Consider the following 14,521-nt stretch of genomic DNA (forward strand, 5'->3'; position numbering starts at 1 on the left):
GAAAAATCAAAAGGGATGGAGTGGAGCAGAAGGCGGGGGGGGGGGGAGGAAGGCAGAGATGAAGAGATGCACGACCAGTATATCATCCACTGGCTCTGTTCGCCATTTCCTCCCTGTGTATTTCCCCTTTAGCGCTTTGTCCCACTTTGTGTGGGCATGTGCTAGGGGGTGTTACGTCTGAGTAAACTCATTGGCTTTATGGCTTTCCTTTCCTGGGAGTAAGTGCCATTAAAATCTGTGTGGCTTGCTTCTGCATAGGCAGTGCATCCCCTTCAATGCATTTACTTGGGGTCTCCCTTCTCAGCCACATAGGAGAAAGGCTTGACAGTTAGGATTTCAATGGGTATTTAAAGTGCCTTTGATTGGGAAGCCAGCAAGCCACTACGTCTTTTTCTAGCCCACCTTGCAGGGTTGTTGGGAAGCCAGAATAAGGGGGAGAACAACAACAGTGCCAGGGGGGGCGCCAGCCACTATCTCTTCTCCTAGCCCACCTTGCAGGGTCATTGGGAAGCCAGAATAAGGGGGAAGACCAATAACAGCGGGTGGGGGGGGAAGGCAGTCCTAACTGGAGTGGAGCACAAGGGGATGAGAAAGGGGGAATTGGCAAGAGGAGGAGGTGGGAACACTGATGAGGTAATAAGACCCAACCCAGATGCCACCCAGCCATCAAGAAAATAATTCGATTAGAGCTCAGTGGAAACAGCACAGAGCCCCATGCTGCAGTGATGATAAGCCGGCTCTTTAAGGACTGTGGAAACAGGAAAAGGAGAAAATGCGATTGGGAAAACATCGCAACAAAGTTGCAAACAAAGTGAAGCCGATAGCATGGAAATACACCCCACCACAACATTTCACATCAGCCCTCAAGGGCTGCCCACAGTCCTGCACATCAGCCACGGTATCGATGCCACAATGCACTTCTCTCGGAATAAGATGGCGCAAACTAGCCTTGCAGAGACGTTCTTCTCTCCGCAGAGACGGAGAATAGGGATCTTGCTGCTGACCATATTCCCTCCACATCCCAAACTCCACACATTCTATCTACTGTATTTATGTCGCCTTTGATTCTCGGTTTTGAAAAGCACCCATAAATGATGGGCAACATAGCCACCCTGGGCTCTCTGTGAGGAAGGGTGGGATAGAAATCAAATAAATATAAATAAGGTAAATAAATAACCAATTGGTGAATAGTGGCCTACACATGTAGGCAGGAATTGTGTGATTCATATTCCCATGTATACTGCTCATGCAAGTCCACAGAGGGGGTCTATGCACTTAGGCTCGTGTTTGGACCAACAGACGGAGGCCAGGAATACAGTCTGGTCCCTCTGTGATTACAGTCACTGTCTGCTTTAGGCTATGATTGTCTAATAGGAGAAACACAGCCAGTTGTTTAGTTAACTAGCATTAAGAACAAATCCAATTTGTGACATATAGGGAGAACAGGCCTCTGATTTCTATGACTTGGTATATCTTTATTCATTCTAACCTAACACATCATTTATTTTTTGTTATGTTTAATATCATTAAAATATGATATTTTATTATATGTTTAATGCTGCATTTTAAAATAGTCTTTCTCATGTCTTAGCTGCTTGGATATTTATCACTTCTTTTTAAATTATTTTAAACTATCGTTGCTGCTTTTGAAACTTTTCCCCCAAAAAATATTTTATTGTGTTTTACCCCTGGTTTTATTGTATTTGTACAGTTGTACATATGTCGCCCTAAGAGCTTTGGCTATAAGGCAACTCATAAATTGAATAAATAAAATAAATAACCTGAGACAACAGACAGAATTCTAGGCAAGCTGAGGAGCTTCTCGCACTACCAAAACAAAATAAAAAGCAACTATTTCCTTCTCATGTCATCAAGCCACAGTTAAAACTGAAATCTCCAATAATTAAACATTAACAGCAAAATAAACACAGTATCAAAAAACAAAACATCCACAGATTTTTAAACAACACAAAATGGATAAGGGGATGTATTATCAGACTTGTTTCTGTACAATCATGCTTCAAAGCTGCCCTTACCTAAGGTTCCCTGGAAGCCAATTACATTTTAAAATAAAGTACCCTTTTTCAAATAAAATCCCTCTGTGCAGGGCAACTTTTATTTCTTTTACTAGACTCTGGCTGCAATCCAATGCATGCTTTCCTCAGAGTAAGCCCCACTTAGCACAAAGGGACTTACTCCCATGTAAACATGCATAGGCTTGGCTCTGCATATCTCCTTGCCCTTGAAGTCCTCATATACAGTAGTTATGCAGTGTGAAACAGGGGACAAAGTTTGTACTCCTACTACAATAGAAACACACAGTTTATGACATTAACTTTCACCTTAATGATACTTGAACGTCGTTACTTAATTTCTCCGGATGTAAATACTCCCTAGTATTTACACTTCAGAAATAGTAACTGTATAAACATCCTGTAGTTTCTTGGTTTCTCTGTAATGTAGAAAAAAAGCTGAAGGCTGATCAGAATAACTCCTACAGTTTTTAGGCAGCTAGGAGTCTAGAAACTCAGACAGAATTTCAGCTATATCCCCTTTCAGAGTATGGTAACCAGAAGAATTGCACAGAACAGGCCTTTATTCCATATTCCTTGGAATAAGACCAAAAAAAATAAAATTCTCGGCTCAAATAAAATTTTGGATGCTTCACTATGAAATTCCTGAATGAAAGTTTTTCACTGATGGTTACACCTGGCCTGGCAGATCCCAGTTTTGATGCTTAACACCTCAAGTTCCACATACATTTCAACTGAGGGCTTCTATTTCTCCCTTTTATTTCCACCCTCTCACAAGACTGCAGTCTGTATTATGCACAAATTCATGTCATGAAGATTGATAGTCAACTAGGCTTGGCACCAAACAAGCTATTCTGGGAATATTATAAAATTCTGGTTTTTGCATGGGTTTGGGAAAGGGGGGCATACATACTCATGTAATTCAGCTCCCAGAAAGTCTGCCCTAAGTGAGGAATAAGGCAGATGCACCAAAGTCTTAGCAGAACAGCAATCTTTATTCCAACTTCAACACAGCCTAGAACGTGGCTGACTGACTGAGTCAAAAGGTGAGAGACACCCTCCCTCTAGGTAGATTCAGGGGTCAGGAAGTGATCTTCTTAAGTACACACTCTTTCATACACACACACACACACCCCCCACACGTCTCCCAAATGTGCAAGGCAATGAGTTTGACTGAGGGGATGGGACTAAAATTACCATTAAGGCTATCACAACTGTTGGGAGGAACCATCTCCTCACATACTTTCAATAATAAACATTTCTTCTTGTCTGCTTCATCAATAAAAATATAAATATCTGTACAAATATGCTTTATAGCTGTTCTATACATTCTTATTCAACTGGAATAAGTGTTTTCCTTCTTTGTCTGAAACCTGGTAGAAATGGCAAAACTGCGAACAAATATACTAGTTCTTTTCAACTCTAGGTAGTACCACTACTGCCTTACATGGTACTACTTTAATTCATGACTAAAATATTCCTGCATTACCTTTGAAATAGTGAAGGGTTATTAACTCCAGTCTGCAAAAAGGGAAGTAAGAACATGGGTTGTGTAGGTAGGTAGGACTAATCATAAACTGGATTTTCCTGAAAATTCTAAACTATCCAATTTTTTGCTGTGAAGAGGCTGAACGGTCAGGCTCATGAATTAGGAGAGGGTAAGAAATAAACCCCATTGGCAGACCACATTTAACCTTCCCTGTTCCTTGTAATAAGAGACACAAATAAAATTCTCAGCTAGAAGATTAGTTTTGGATGCTCGAATATGAATTTCAAGTGAAATTTTTGACTGCAATATACCATGCACCTGCATATTTGTTTCAGCTATGATGGATCTCGAAGCAAAAATGTATTTTGACCTTTTTCAGTCTTTCTGTTACTAAATATTTTAGTCAGCCTCACTTTATTCAGAAAAGTTCAGCTCCCCCAAGTTAATGTTTTGTAGAATCCAAAAGATATATATTTGGTTTGTTGTTTTAAGTTTCCTGCTTTCTCATCTTCCTGAGACACACTTCATTCATGCTTCCCAACAAGAAAGAGAATAGTTTCCTAGGCATGTATATAGTAAGAGTTCATTTCTTAATATTCTATAAGCCACTGAAAGAAACAGAGGGTAAAAGGGACATGAAGAGAGAAAACATAGTAAAGAGTAGACCTGAAAGCAATTGTCAGATGTTTAAAAGCCCATTATAAAGAAGGCAAGGTTCTCATACATCCTAGGAAACTAAGGGCCTTCTCTCATTACTCTGAACACTGAGGAAAAATGGGGAAGTCCTTGCTCATGGGACAGCTCCATCAACATTTTGATGCTTTGGACACAAGCCCTCAATAGTTAATACTCAGTATATAGCCAGCTTTAGTATTCAAATTGGCTGGTGGTCAGCACCTTTGTGTAGCTAGCAGGGTATCAATGTCTGCCCTGGGCTCCCTATGCTGGGCAGCGGTATCTGGGGCTGCCATTTTAATTTCCCACAATGAACAGGAGCAAAGGATCATGGGCATTCTGAGAAATTAAAATGGCAGCTCCAAGAACCAGCTGCCTGATGTTGACTGCAGCACTTCTGCTGCCCACAACCTGTGCCATCAGGTAAGCCCACAGGCATAAAAAGGGGCCAACCACAGAGCACTTTGCTACGTGACCCCTCAAGCCTAGAAATGGACTTGATTCAAAGTGCCTCATATCTTGTCTCGTTTTAATCCTTACAGTAACCCTGTTAAGTAGACTACTATTACTATCTCCATGTTACAAATGTAGGGCTGAAGACAGGATCAGTGGGTTATGCTTAATGCATCTAATGAGTTTGTGCCTGAAGTGAGATATAAACAAGGGACTTCCTGGTTCACAAAGCTCAGTATCCATAGCCACTTCATCACAGGTGGGCAACTTGTGGCCTTCCAAATGGTTTGGCCTACAACTCCCACCAGCCCTACCCAATACTGCCAACAGTGAGGGCTGATAGGAGTTGTAAGCCAAAACATCTGGAAGGCCTCAAGTTGCCCACCCCTACACAATGCTACGCAAGGGCCATACCTCAGTGATGGAGCATATGATTTGCAGAAGGTCTCCAGGTAGGGTTGGGAAAGCCTTCTCTGAAACCCTGGAGAACCACCATTAGTCAGTGAATAAACAATACTGAGCTAGATAGATCAATCAACTTTCTGACTTGATATAAGGCAGCTTCCTAGTTCTACTATATTGATTCTCCCAGAGGTGTGGCTAAAGTTCACCAGATTAGACTTGAAATGAGATGTGACATACTGATCAATTTGTAAAAAATTAAAAAATGTTTTTTAAAAAAGCTTGCAAACTCTGTCAAAGTGAAATGAAAGAACTGGAATTGCTTACCTGTGGGCAAGTGAATGGTGATATTGTTACAAAAATCTGTATAGCAGCACTCTGTCTTGGTTATGTTCTTGGAACTATGGCAGAAAATTTGTGCCTTCAGTTGTGGTAGGGAAACGCATGCCTTGATTATCTCTTCTTTACCATTTGTTAGCATGACGGAAGTCCAACACGCTCCTTCCGTTTCACAGGTGTAGTTTGTTTTTTCACACAGTTTGCACACACACGTTAGACCTGAAAAGATAATTAAGTATTTTTACCTAGTGAGTGGACAGAAAGCTGAATATTCCTCAAAAACAGAAAACTACCAGATCTTGGTGAAGACATTTAGAGCTTTACTTATAATCCAAAACGCTTAAGTAACATTTTATCCCAATTTTTATCTTATCACCTATCATTTTGTGGGTTAGGGAGGAATCCTACAGCCCGTAGACAGAGAGGTTGGTCAGATGATCAGAGGGGGAAACAACACAGAGTCCGTCGTTTCCCCCATCCCTCCGTGCGCCGGTCACACGACTAGGATTTCTCTAATGACCCGTGCTGCGTCGCAGGCTGCCATGTTGTCCGAACCTGGCGTGGGCGTAGTACATTTTCATCCACCCTGCACCCCATACCGCAAGCAAGGATAATCCCAGTTGCGCGACCGGTCCCTTTGACCACTGATCATCCGAACCCGGACATTCTGGATTACTGGATCCAAGGTTGAAGACAACGCTTCGAGCTCGGACCCAGGAATCCGAGTCCCCCTCACCCTCACAGCCAGCATGGAGAGAACCGCACTGGCTGCCTCTCCAAAGTAAAATGGGCATTCGCATGGGTAGTGCGAATGGCTGGCTTATGCCATATCGAGAGGTCTCTCAAGGCTCCTTTCTTCCCCCTCTGTGACGTCTCATCTAAACGGGCAATAAAGCCCACCTAGCAGAGGTGAAATGCAGAGCAGGAGCGGAGAAGGCAATGATCACCTCCGCCGCAGCTCCCTCTCTGCACTGGATACTCATAAGCCTCCAAGTTCGGAGGCTTCTGAGTATCAAGGGCAGATCCCATGGGATGGCGTCCTTACTGGCTTTTGTGCAGTTTTTTCCCCTTTCTAAAGGGTTGAAATGCCTCTCCGAAGGCTGGGTTACTGGCTGGAAGAATTTTAAGTTAAAATCGGCTAGGGTTTTTGGTACTGTGACCCTGCCCCTTTGGGCCTGTCCATCACTGGAATGTATAAAACAGGATAAAACAATAAATAATTTAAACAGCAAAAACATATTAAACCATTAAGTAAGCTAATACCAACTGAAAAATCTAAAACATTAAGGGTGCAATCCTATTGCCGCTAGTCAGCAGCTGGACAGCCACAGGATAGGTCGGTTCCCGGGACCCCCACCCCCTCCTGTGCCACTTCGTAGGCAGTGCAGATCGGCCCCGCACTCATAAGAGCAGCACAGAGTGGGGAGAGCGGGGCGTTCCGGGGGCGGGTCAGGCAGAAATCCGATACAACACATCCTATGTGTCGTCCGGCTGCTGCTTCCCATGCTCCAAGGTCCCGCAGCTAGACCACCGAAATCAGCTGTCTAGCCGCGAAAGCAGGGCTGGGGGAGCGAGGAGATCTGCTCTTCACCACTCCTCCCGCCCTGCACTGGATAGGCAGTTGCCCCTGGGGTTGGAGGCAACAGTCGATCTTGATAGGATTGCTCTCTCCAACACTTAAAACAGTGTGCTACTTCAGGGAATGCATTTAGCCCTCAAAGGCTTTAATAAAAAGCCATGTTTTAACTTGGTGCCAAAATGAAACCAATGTCTGTGCCAATTGGGCCTTCAAGCGGAGGGCATTCCACAACCGGGGTGCCACAGCAGAAAAGCCCTCTCTCTTGTCCCACAATAGTGTATGTCTCACACTGGTGGGATGCAGAGGAGGGCTCCTCCAACATATCTCAGTCCTTGGGCAGGCATATATAGGGGAAGGCACTTCCTCAAATATTTTTTATGGTGCGAACCCTCACAAAAAACTGCCACCAACCTCTCTAATGTATTAAACAGTCCCTGCCCAGAGACTTCATAACCTTAGTGCCAACAAACCCAACGTTGCATCCGTTTTGTATTTCTAGGCACAAAGATTACTGCAGTTGCTGACCACAGCCAGGAAATCAGAAGACGTTTACTTCTTGGGAGGACAGCAATGACAAATCTTGATAAAATAGTTAAGAGCAGAGACATCACACTGACAACAAAGGTCCGCATAGTTAAAGCAATGGTATTCCCTGTAGTAACCTATGGCTGCAAGAGCTGGACCGTAAGGAAGGCTGAGTGAAGGAAGATAGATGCTTTTGAACTGTGGTGTTGGAGGAAAATTCTGAGAGTGCCTTGGACTGCAAGAAGATCAAGCCAGTCCATACTCCAGGAAATAAAGCCAGACTGCTCATCTGAGGGAAGGATATTAAAGGCAAAACTGAAGTACTTTGGCCACATAACGAGAAGACAGGATACCCTGGAGAAGATGCTGATGCTAGGGAAAGTGGAAGGCAAAATGAAGAGGGGCCGACCAAGGGCAAGATGGATGGATGATATTCTGGAGGTGACCGACTCGACCTTGGGGGAGCTGGGGGGCGGGACAGTCAACAGGAAGCTCTGGTGTGGGTCCATGAAGTCACGAAGAGTCGGAAGTGACTGAACGAATAAACAACAAATATGCAAAAGTTTCTCTGTAACTGTGAAAATATTTCTCTTACATCATGCCAAACAAGAACACATGCACTTATAGTTATGTCAGGTGAAAACTGTATTTATTTTCCATCAGTATATGGATCCAGCACTCCTTTGGGGGAAAGGGAATAAAAATGTGATTTGATCCAACTTGTTTAACTGGGTTCTTTCCAGCTAAATTTTTGTTTATTTTCAACACTTTGCTTTGTTCTATGTGCAAAGCAAATTGAAAAGACAGAGTCCTGTCTTCATAAAAGCATATAATTTCCCAAAATTATTCAATGTATTTTAGTGTTTATTTGTGTCACTATTTCCCTGAAACCATTACTTATGAATTTAAACAGAGACATTTTTGCTGTTAGTCATGGTGAACAAATAACATTTTTCAGATCTTCCTGCTGGAAAATAGAACATGAAACCATTGCATTTATGTTGAACAAGTGGAACCTGCAACAAAATGTTCCAGAGTCGAGTGCTCTTGTTCAGGCTTCCAGCCAGCCAGCCAGGGTGCCCTTTCCCAGAGTACTCCATTCCATTCCCCATCCCCGCCCCCCTTTTCCATTCTTACCCCAAAGGAGGCCATAGGTAGTCTACCCGTGCACGAGACAGTGACCATGGTTTGTTCTAGGGTTATCTGAAAGTTGTTTGACCTTCAAATAACCCATAGTGCTGGGGTTCTCACAACATGACAAGCCATGGCGTGCTCCCACTGTGGCTTCCATATTCAAAATGGCAGCCAGCAGATACCTTGGAGCCCCACAGGTAAACTAATTAACATGGTAAATTACTATGATGTGCAAACCAGCCTAGTTTGTATAATTCCTCTGTGCATGTGGGTGGAAACTACACAGTTTAGTGAAAGCATGCAGAGCAGGGCAGGACCTCCCATCATGTTATTGTTGTCAGGATGGAAACTGAGCCCAGAGAGCCCTAGACCAGTTCTGATTCTGAGGAGGAACAACAATCCGTGGGAGAGGAGCCAGCTCATCCCTCACAGGCTCAGCAGCTGGCAGAGATTCCTCCTGCCAGCATTCCTGAGATAGTGATCCTAGCAGTGAGAAAGTGCGGGAACGGGGCTTGCTAGACGCTTGACGCAGACTCAAAGAGCGACGAGCGATGGAGGGCTCGGAAAGGAGGCGTAGCGCCCGTTTGGCGTGCAAGCAACGGCCGCCTCCCATGGACCCAAGGGAAAGAGGGAGGATCTCTCCCTAGCCCATAAGTTCTGGGTCTTCAACTCTCTTTCAAACGGGGATCAACTGCCTACTTGAAGCTTAGGCCACTCTGCTGTTCCTTGCTTTAGTCGCTGGTGATTAGCATCTGAAAGAGTCATTAAGTTGTAAAAGGATTAAAGCTTTGAAAAGAAATCCTTTCGTCTGTGTCTTGAATTGGCTATTGGAATCTACTGAGACAGGCTGCCAAGGCGCTCCTGACAATCGTTGCAACTCCACAGATGCATTCTTACTGTAATGTTCCTAAACACACAGCCTCGTATGTTCACTTCAGCATCAGAAAAGTGCTTCTGAACTGTTTTATAAGTAGTTGGTGGACAAGCTCAGTGTCCACCAATAGGTTTATGCCTATTAACAACTCTATAGGAAATTGCCTTAGGGAAAAGCTTAGAAAGAATGTCCTAGTCATTGTACCTGGTGACTGGTCCAGCTTCCTTTACTGCCTGTCTACATTAACTGTCGCATATTTTATTTTACTCTTCCCTGATGTGCCTTATTTTGCATCACTAGAATAAAACTGGAATGAGAAGTGTAAATTAGACTTGGCCATAATCAGGCTAGTCAATTAAAAAAAATCAAGGTTGTAGTTCTAAGCACACTTACTTGGAAGTAGTTCCACTGAAATCAATACTGTTTATGGACAGGTAATAAATTTATGATTAGTATGTAAGGTGACAGAAGCCACACACAAATAAAGCATGAAAACAGAAGTTGAAATGCATTTTTCTTTTCTCCTCTGGCGTTCCTGCCACCTTTTCAATGTAGCTGACAGACACGCTTACAAACCATTCAAACACTAATCCAGTTGTCAGTCTTGTCCTTTCTCCCATGCATCCATCAGGCTGTTCACATCCTATATTTTAAACACCACAGTAGTTTAATTCAAACACTGATTCATTCTTTTTTTCTTTATTTGAAGAAAAAATGCACTGACCCAGTCCATATGTAACAACTCAGAGTACAGGTTGAATATGGGTTGTTGTTGAACTGTGGCTTGTGGTTGAATCGTGGGTTGTTGCTATGTGGAAAACCCTGCACTATGGTTTAACTATAGGTTGTTAACCACAAACAACAGAGTTCACAACCCAACAACAAACCATGGGTTCTCTTCCTGGGTGGTTAACAACCCATAGTTAAACCACAGTGCTAGGTTTGCACATATCGACAACCCATGATTCAATGACAACCCATACTGTACTCAACCTGTACTCTGGGTTGTCGTTATGTGTGAAACAGGCCACTCTAACTGGACCGGGGGCAGATTTGTAAGAAGCTGTGTGTGTGTGTGTGCGCGTGCGTGTGTGAGAGAAAGAGAGACAGACAGACAGACAGAGAGCGGCCATACACAACCTCTCTCCTGCACAGAACATTGTCAGTGGAGTCAGTGACAGAACCAGAAAAAAGAGGGGGAACAGGACACAGAAGGGGCTAAATGCATTTCTGGGTGGGGAAGCTGCATCCCATGTTAGACTTCCAAAAGAAAATAATGGTATATTTCACATTAACAGTGATCCATGTCCTCTTTTTGGTGATGCATTTCCCTTTTTGGCAATGTCTGAGTACCCATTCAAATCACTGCAGTTTGTCTGTAAAACATCCCTTAGGTCCACTCCTACAAGGTGGCCAGGAGCACCCAAAACACTCTCACCTTTACCCAGGCCTCGGTAGCCACCTTTCTTTTTCCTCTGCCTCTGGCTTCTGTTTGTTCCTTTCCAGCTGAGCCTGCTCCCTCTCCTCTTCAGCCATCTTTGGAAGCCACCTATTCTCTTCTCTCCTCCTCTGTATGCGGTCAGCACCTTCTGTCTCCTCCCTCCTCTCTTTCCTGCACCCCAAATGCTTCCCCTTTGCCCTCAGCAGTGTCTGCAGCCCAAGAAGGCAGGGGTTGCCTGGTCCATCAGCAAGGATACCGGGAACTGCAAAATACGTGGACACCTTTGCTGGCAGAAGAGTTACAGCTGAGCTGTCAAAGAGCCACCATTTGGCCACCCCGGTTGTCATGATAATGATAAGAAAAGCACTCCGAGTATGTGAAAAGTGCCTTTCCTTCAAGAACCCTCTCCCACCCCACTTAAGTGGGGTGGAGCTGCTGGTGAGGAGAGGGGCTTGTCCTCCTTCCCTGGAGCCACCCCTGAGTGAACTAAATTCAAATAACCATCTGCTTTGTACTCAAAAGTTACCATTACACAGATGAGCTGAGTCTCTCCTCCAAAAGGACAGAATAAATATTTCTTGTAAAAGTCAACAACCTGCCATTTAATCTTTAAACTAAAAAAAAGTGGTCTTAAATAAGAAGGTATTTACTGGTTTTTTGCCCAGGAGGTCTGCAGATAAGCTTAATGGACTTTGAAATGACATCTCAAAGGAACTCAACTATGATCACAGGCTTGTTTACTGCTTTTTTTTCTATACCATGTTTTACTGGTTGGGAAAAGCACTGATTTTCTATTTTAGTCATAAAACAATATTTTCATATGCAGAAGTGACTCATGCTTATTCCCCTACCCTTTGCCATTCAATTCTGCTCCAATATATTAGACTAGAATGCAATCCTAATTTTTTAAAAGTAGCACCTGAAAGGCCAGTCATATTACAATACATTACTACACAAATTACTTTGATCCTCCACTCATTAAACTGATTTTGGATGCTCCTAGTTTATCATATCTTGAACAGACCATTGTGTACAATTGCCTGGAAATCTAATTTATATGAGATCCAAATACTTCTGGAAAGAGTGGAGATGGTTCAGTAGGCTCTCAAACCTTATGGCTTACTTACAAATTGCCTTCTCACAGATGTCACTGGATCCTTTCAGGTGCAACAGGACATTTCAGTTTAATGCAAATTTGCATCTAAATATGAAAGAGAAAGTAATTTTGCTCTGCTGTTCATATCTGATCTAATCCAAAGAAAATCTATCAACCAAAACTGAGCAGAGGTGTTGCAGGCATGTTGAACCTACCAACGAAAAGATAGGGCAAGCGAAGTGACAAGCTTGCAGTCATTCAACCATGTGCAAGACTTCGGACCTCATCAGGCATGAGTGTATGCTGCAAACGTTACAGAAGATTCTGATACATGGCCAGGCTGATGGACGGCTAGCTGAGTGTCCTTCTCTGGAAACAATGGTTGTGAGGGCATGCTAATCTGATCGTGTTTAACCTGGCATGTGCCACCCTTCTCTTAAAACCCTTGGACTCTGTATTTCTCTTCCTTCGTTACAGTCAGCTCAGGGGTCATATTAAACAGTAATACAGGGCATTGCTCTACTTTATTCTTTCCTCTCACCAGCCATTCCTTGGCAACTTTTCGAAATCAAGACTCTCTCCCAGTACATACAGTATATCAAAAGTCTGCTTTGACATCAGTGCTGTTACTTCCCATGTACTTTTCCTTTTTCTATTACAGTCTTCCCCAACCTGGTGCCCTCCAGATGTTTTGGACTACAACTCCCAGCATTCCTGACCATTGGCCATGTTACCTGGGGCCGATGAGTCTTGAAGTCCAAACGATCTGGAGGGCACCAAGTTGGGGAAGGCTGATCTACTTTATCACAGATACCTAACCTACATTTTTGCCCAACTCAGTGATGTCTTTTTACAAACAAGACGCCTTTGATATATTTTAAATCACCTTTTTAAGCTATGTACACACAGTATGGCCACCATGCAGAGGTCATTGTTAAATTTCTCCCTATAGCAGCTCTCCATTCATTAGGGGTGTAAAACCAAATGGTATCAGTGGTCTAGTGGAGCTGAGGCTCACAGGGTCAAAGGGTAACCCACTGGTGTATTTTTCTTTAAGGATTTTGAGTGGGAATGTTCCTGCATAAGCTCAGTAAAGGAGTGAGATAAGGAGTGGCCACCATTTTAAGCAGTTACCAAAAATGCAATGTGGAAAAAGCTTGCTTTCTCCTCTCTGTAAGACACTGCACCCTTGAGACAGGGCTGTTTATGTTGTTCCTGTGTTGCTGGATCCTGATCCATTTTTGACAAGATTGCTGTAGAACTAGAGTGAACTGAATACAGACTGTTTTCTTTCTTCAGCTAGTGGAAAAATCAAGCTTCAGAGAGAAGTTTTATTTATATTTCTGTTGTGTACTCAAGCTAAAAAAAGACAGAACTTGGTGATAAGTATATTGTTATGCATGTAAAATTATTACATGTGTATTATTATTGTTTTTAATTAATAAATTAAAATGATATATGGTAGTTGCCTCTGTACAAGGCCTTTGCTGTGAGTCCCTTTAGAGACCCTGAAGAAAGGGGTTACAAAAGCACTAGAGCTGTTTTATTGGCAGGGATGCTGCCATCGCCTATCATGCCCCCACCCCTCAGACTTCCCTTTTTCTGAGCTTAGCTGGAATCCTCACAGTAGCTGGAGGAGGAGAATGAATTTTCCCAGCAACAATATATTGTTGCAAGCGATCCCTGTTGTGATGCAAAGTATTTTGGGGTGGCTTGGTCTTGAATGGGCAGTTAAGACCATTAGCTTTTTAAATGTCCTGTCCCTGGTGGAGATGAGGAAAAAAAGTGAGAGAACTGGTTTGTTGATAAGGATCAACACAGCCACCTGCATTTTTTAAAAAAATTCTCCTTGGGGGCGTGGCTGTGGGGACTTTCATGATGAGTGCCTGCACTTCAAATTGTACTACACTACCACTGAAGGGACAGAGGGTCCTACTCGTTATCCAGTTGTTACTGTGCTGAAAAATATTAGTCCCATCTGAATTTGATATCAAACCATCCCTTTTACCTCAATTAAAATTGCTAAAATCTGAGGATAGAGGAAAGAGAAATTGTTACTGAATACCCTCATATCAGTGGTGCTGTTTTGGCTACACAAGGCTACACAAGGATCAACACTCAGAGAATGAGTCCACGATTAGTATGTAGGATATCCTCAAATATTAACATACATAAGATTGACTATGGGTTGGTAATTAATTAAAGAACAGGAAACAGAGTGTGGAATAAATATACAGTTCTCTCAATGGAGGGAAGCAAGCAGTGGTGTCTTCCAAGGATCTGTAATGGGGCCAGTGCAATTTAATTTATTCTCCAGGTGCCCCTGCCAAATGAGGTGAGGTGGGTGGCTACTAAGGAGAGAGCCTTTTCAGTGGTGGCACCCCAGTTGTGGAATGACCTCCCCAAAGGAGCTAGCCTGGCACCTACATCATATTGTTTTTGGCACCTGGTGAAGACCTTTTTATTTTCCCAGGGTTTTTA

The 14,521-nt window shown here is 43.2% G+C and overlaps 1 protein-coding gene across 1 annotated transcript in view; it reads right to left on the reverse strand.

Annotated features, from left to right (window-relative positions):
• ACVR1C (activin A receptor type 1C) overlaps positions 1-10,636 on the reverse strand; it is a 38,677-nt gene extending 28,041 nt beyond the window's left edge. The window contains exons 1-2 of the mRNA XM_084804038.1: positions 10,599-10,636; positions 5,380-5,615 (exon numbers count right to left, since the gene is read on the reverse strand). Coding sequence (XP_084660164.1) covers positions 5,380-5,615; positions 10,599-10,636 — 274 coding nt within the window. The remainder of the gene's footprint in view (positions 1-5,379; positions 5,616-10,598) is intronic.
• Between the last annotated feature and the right edge of the window lie 3,885 nt (positions 10,637-14,521).

This window comes from Heloderma suspectum, chromosome 1, assembly GCF_057233095.1.
Source record: "Heloderma suspectum isolate Gila_16-S chromosome 1, 16-S_ref, whole genome shotgun sequence".
In the NCBI taxonomy this organism is placed as follows: Eukaryota; Metazoa; Chordata; class Lepidosauria; order Squamata; family Helodermatidae; genus Heloderma; species Heloderma suspectum.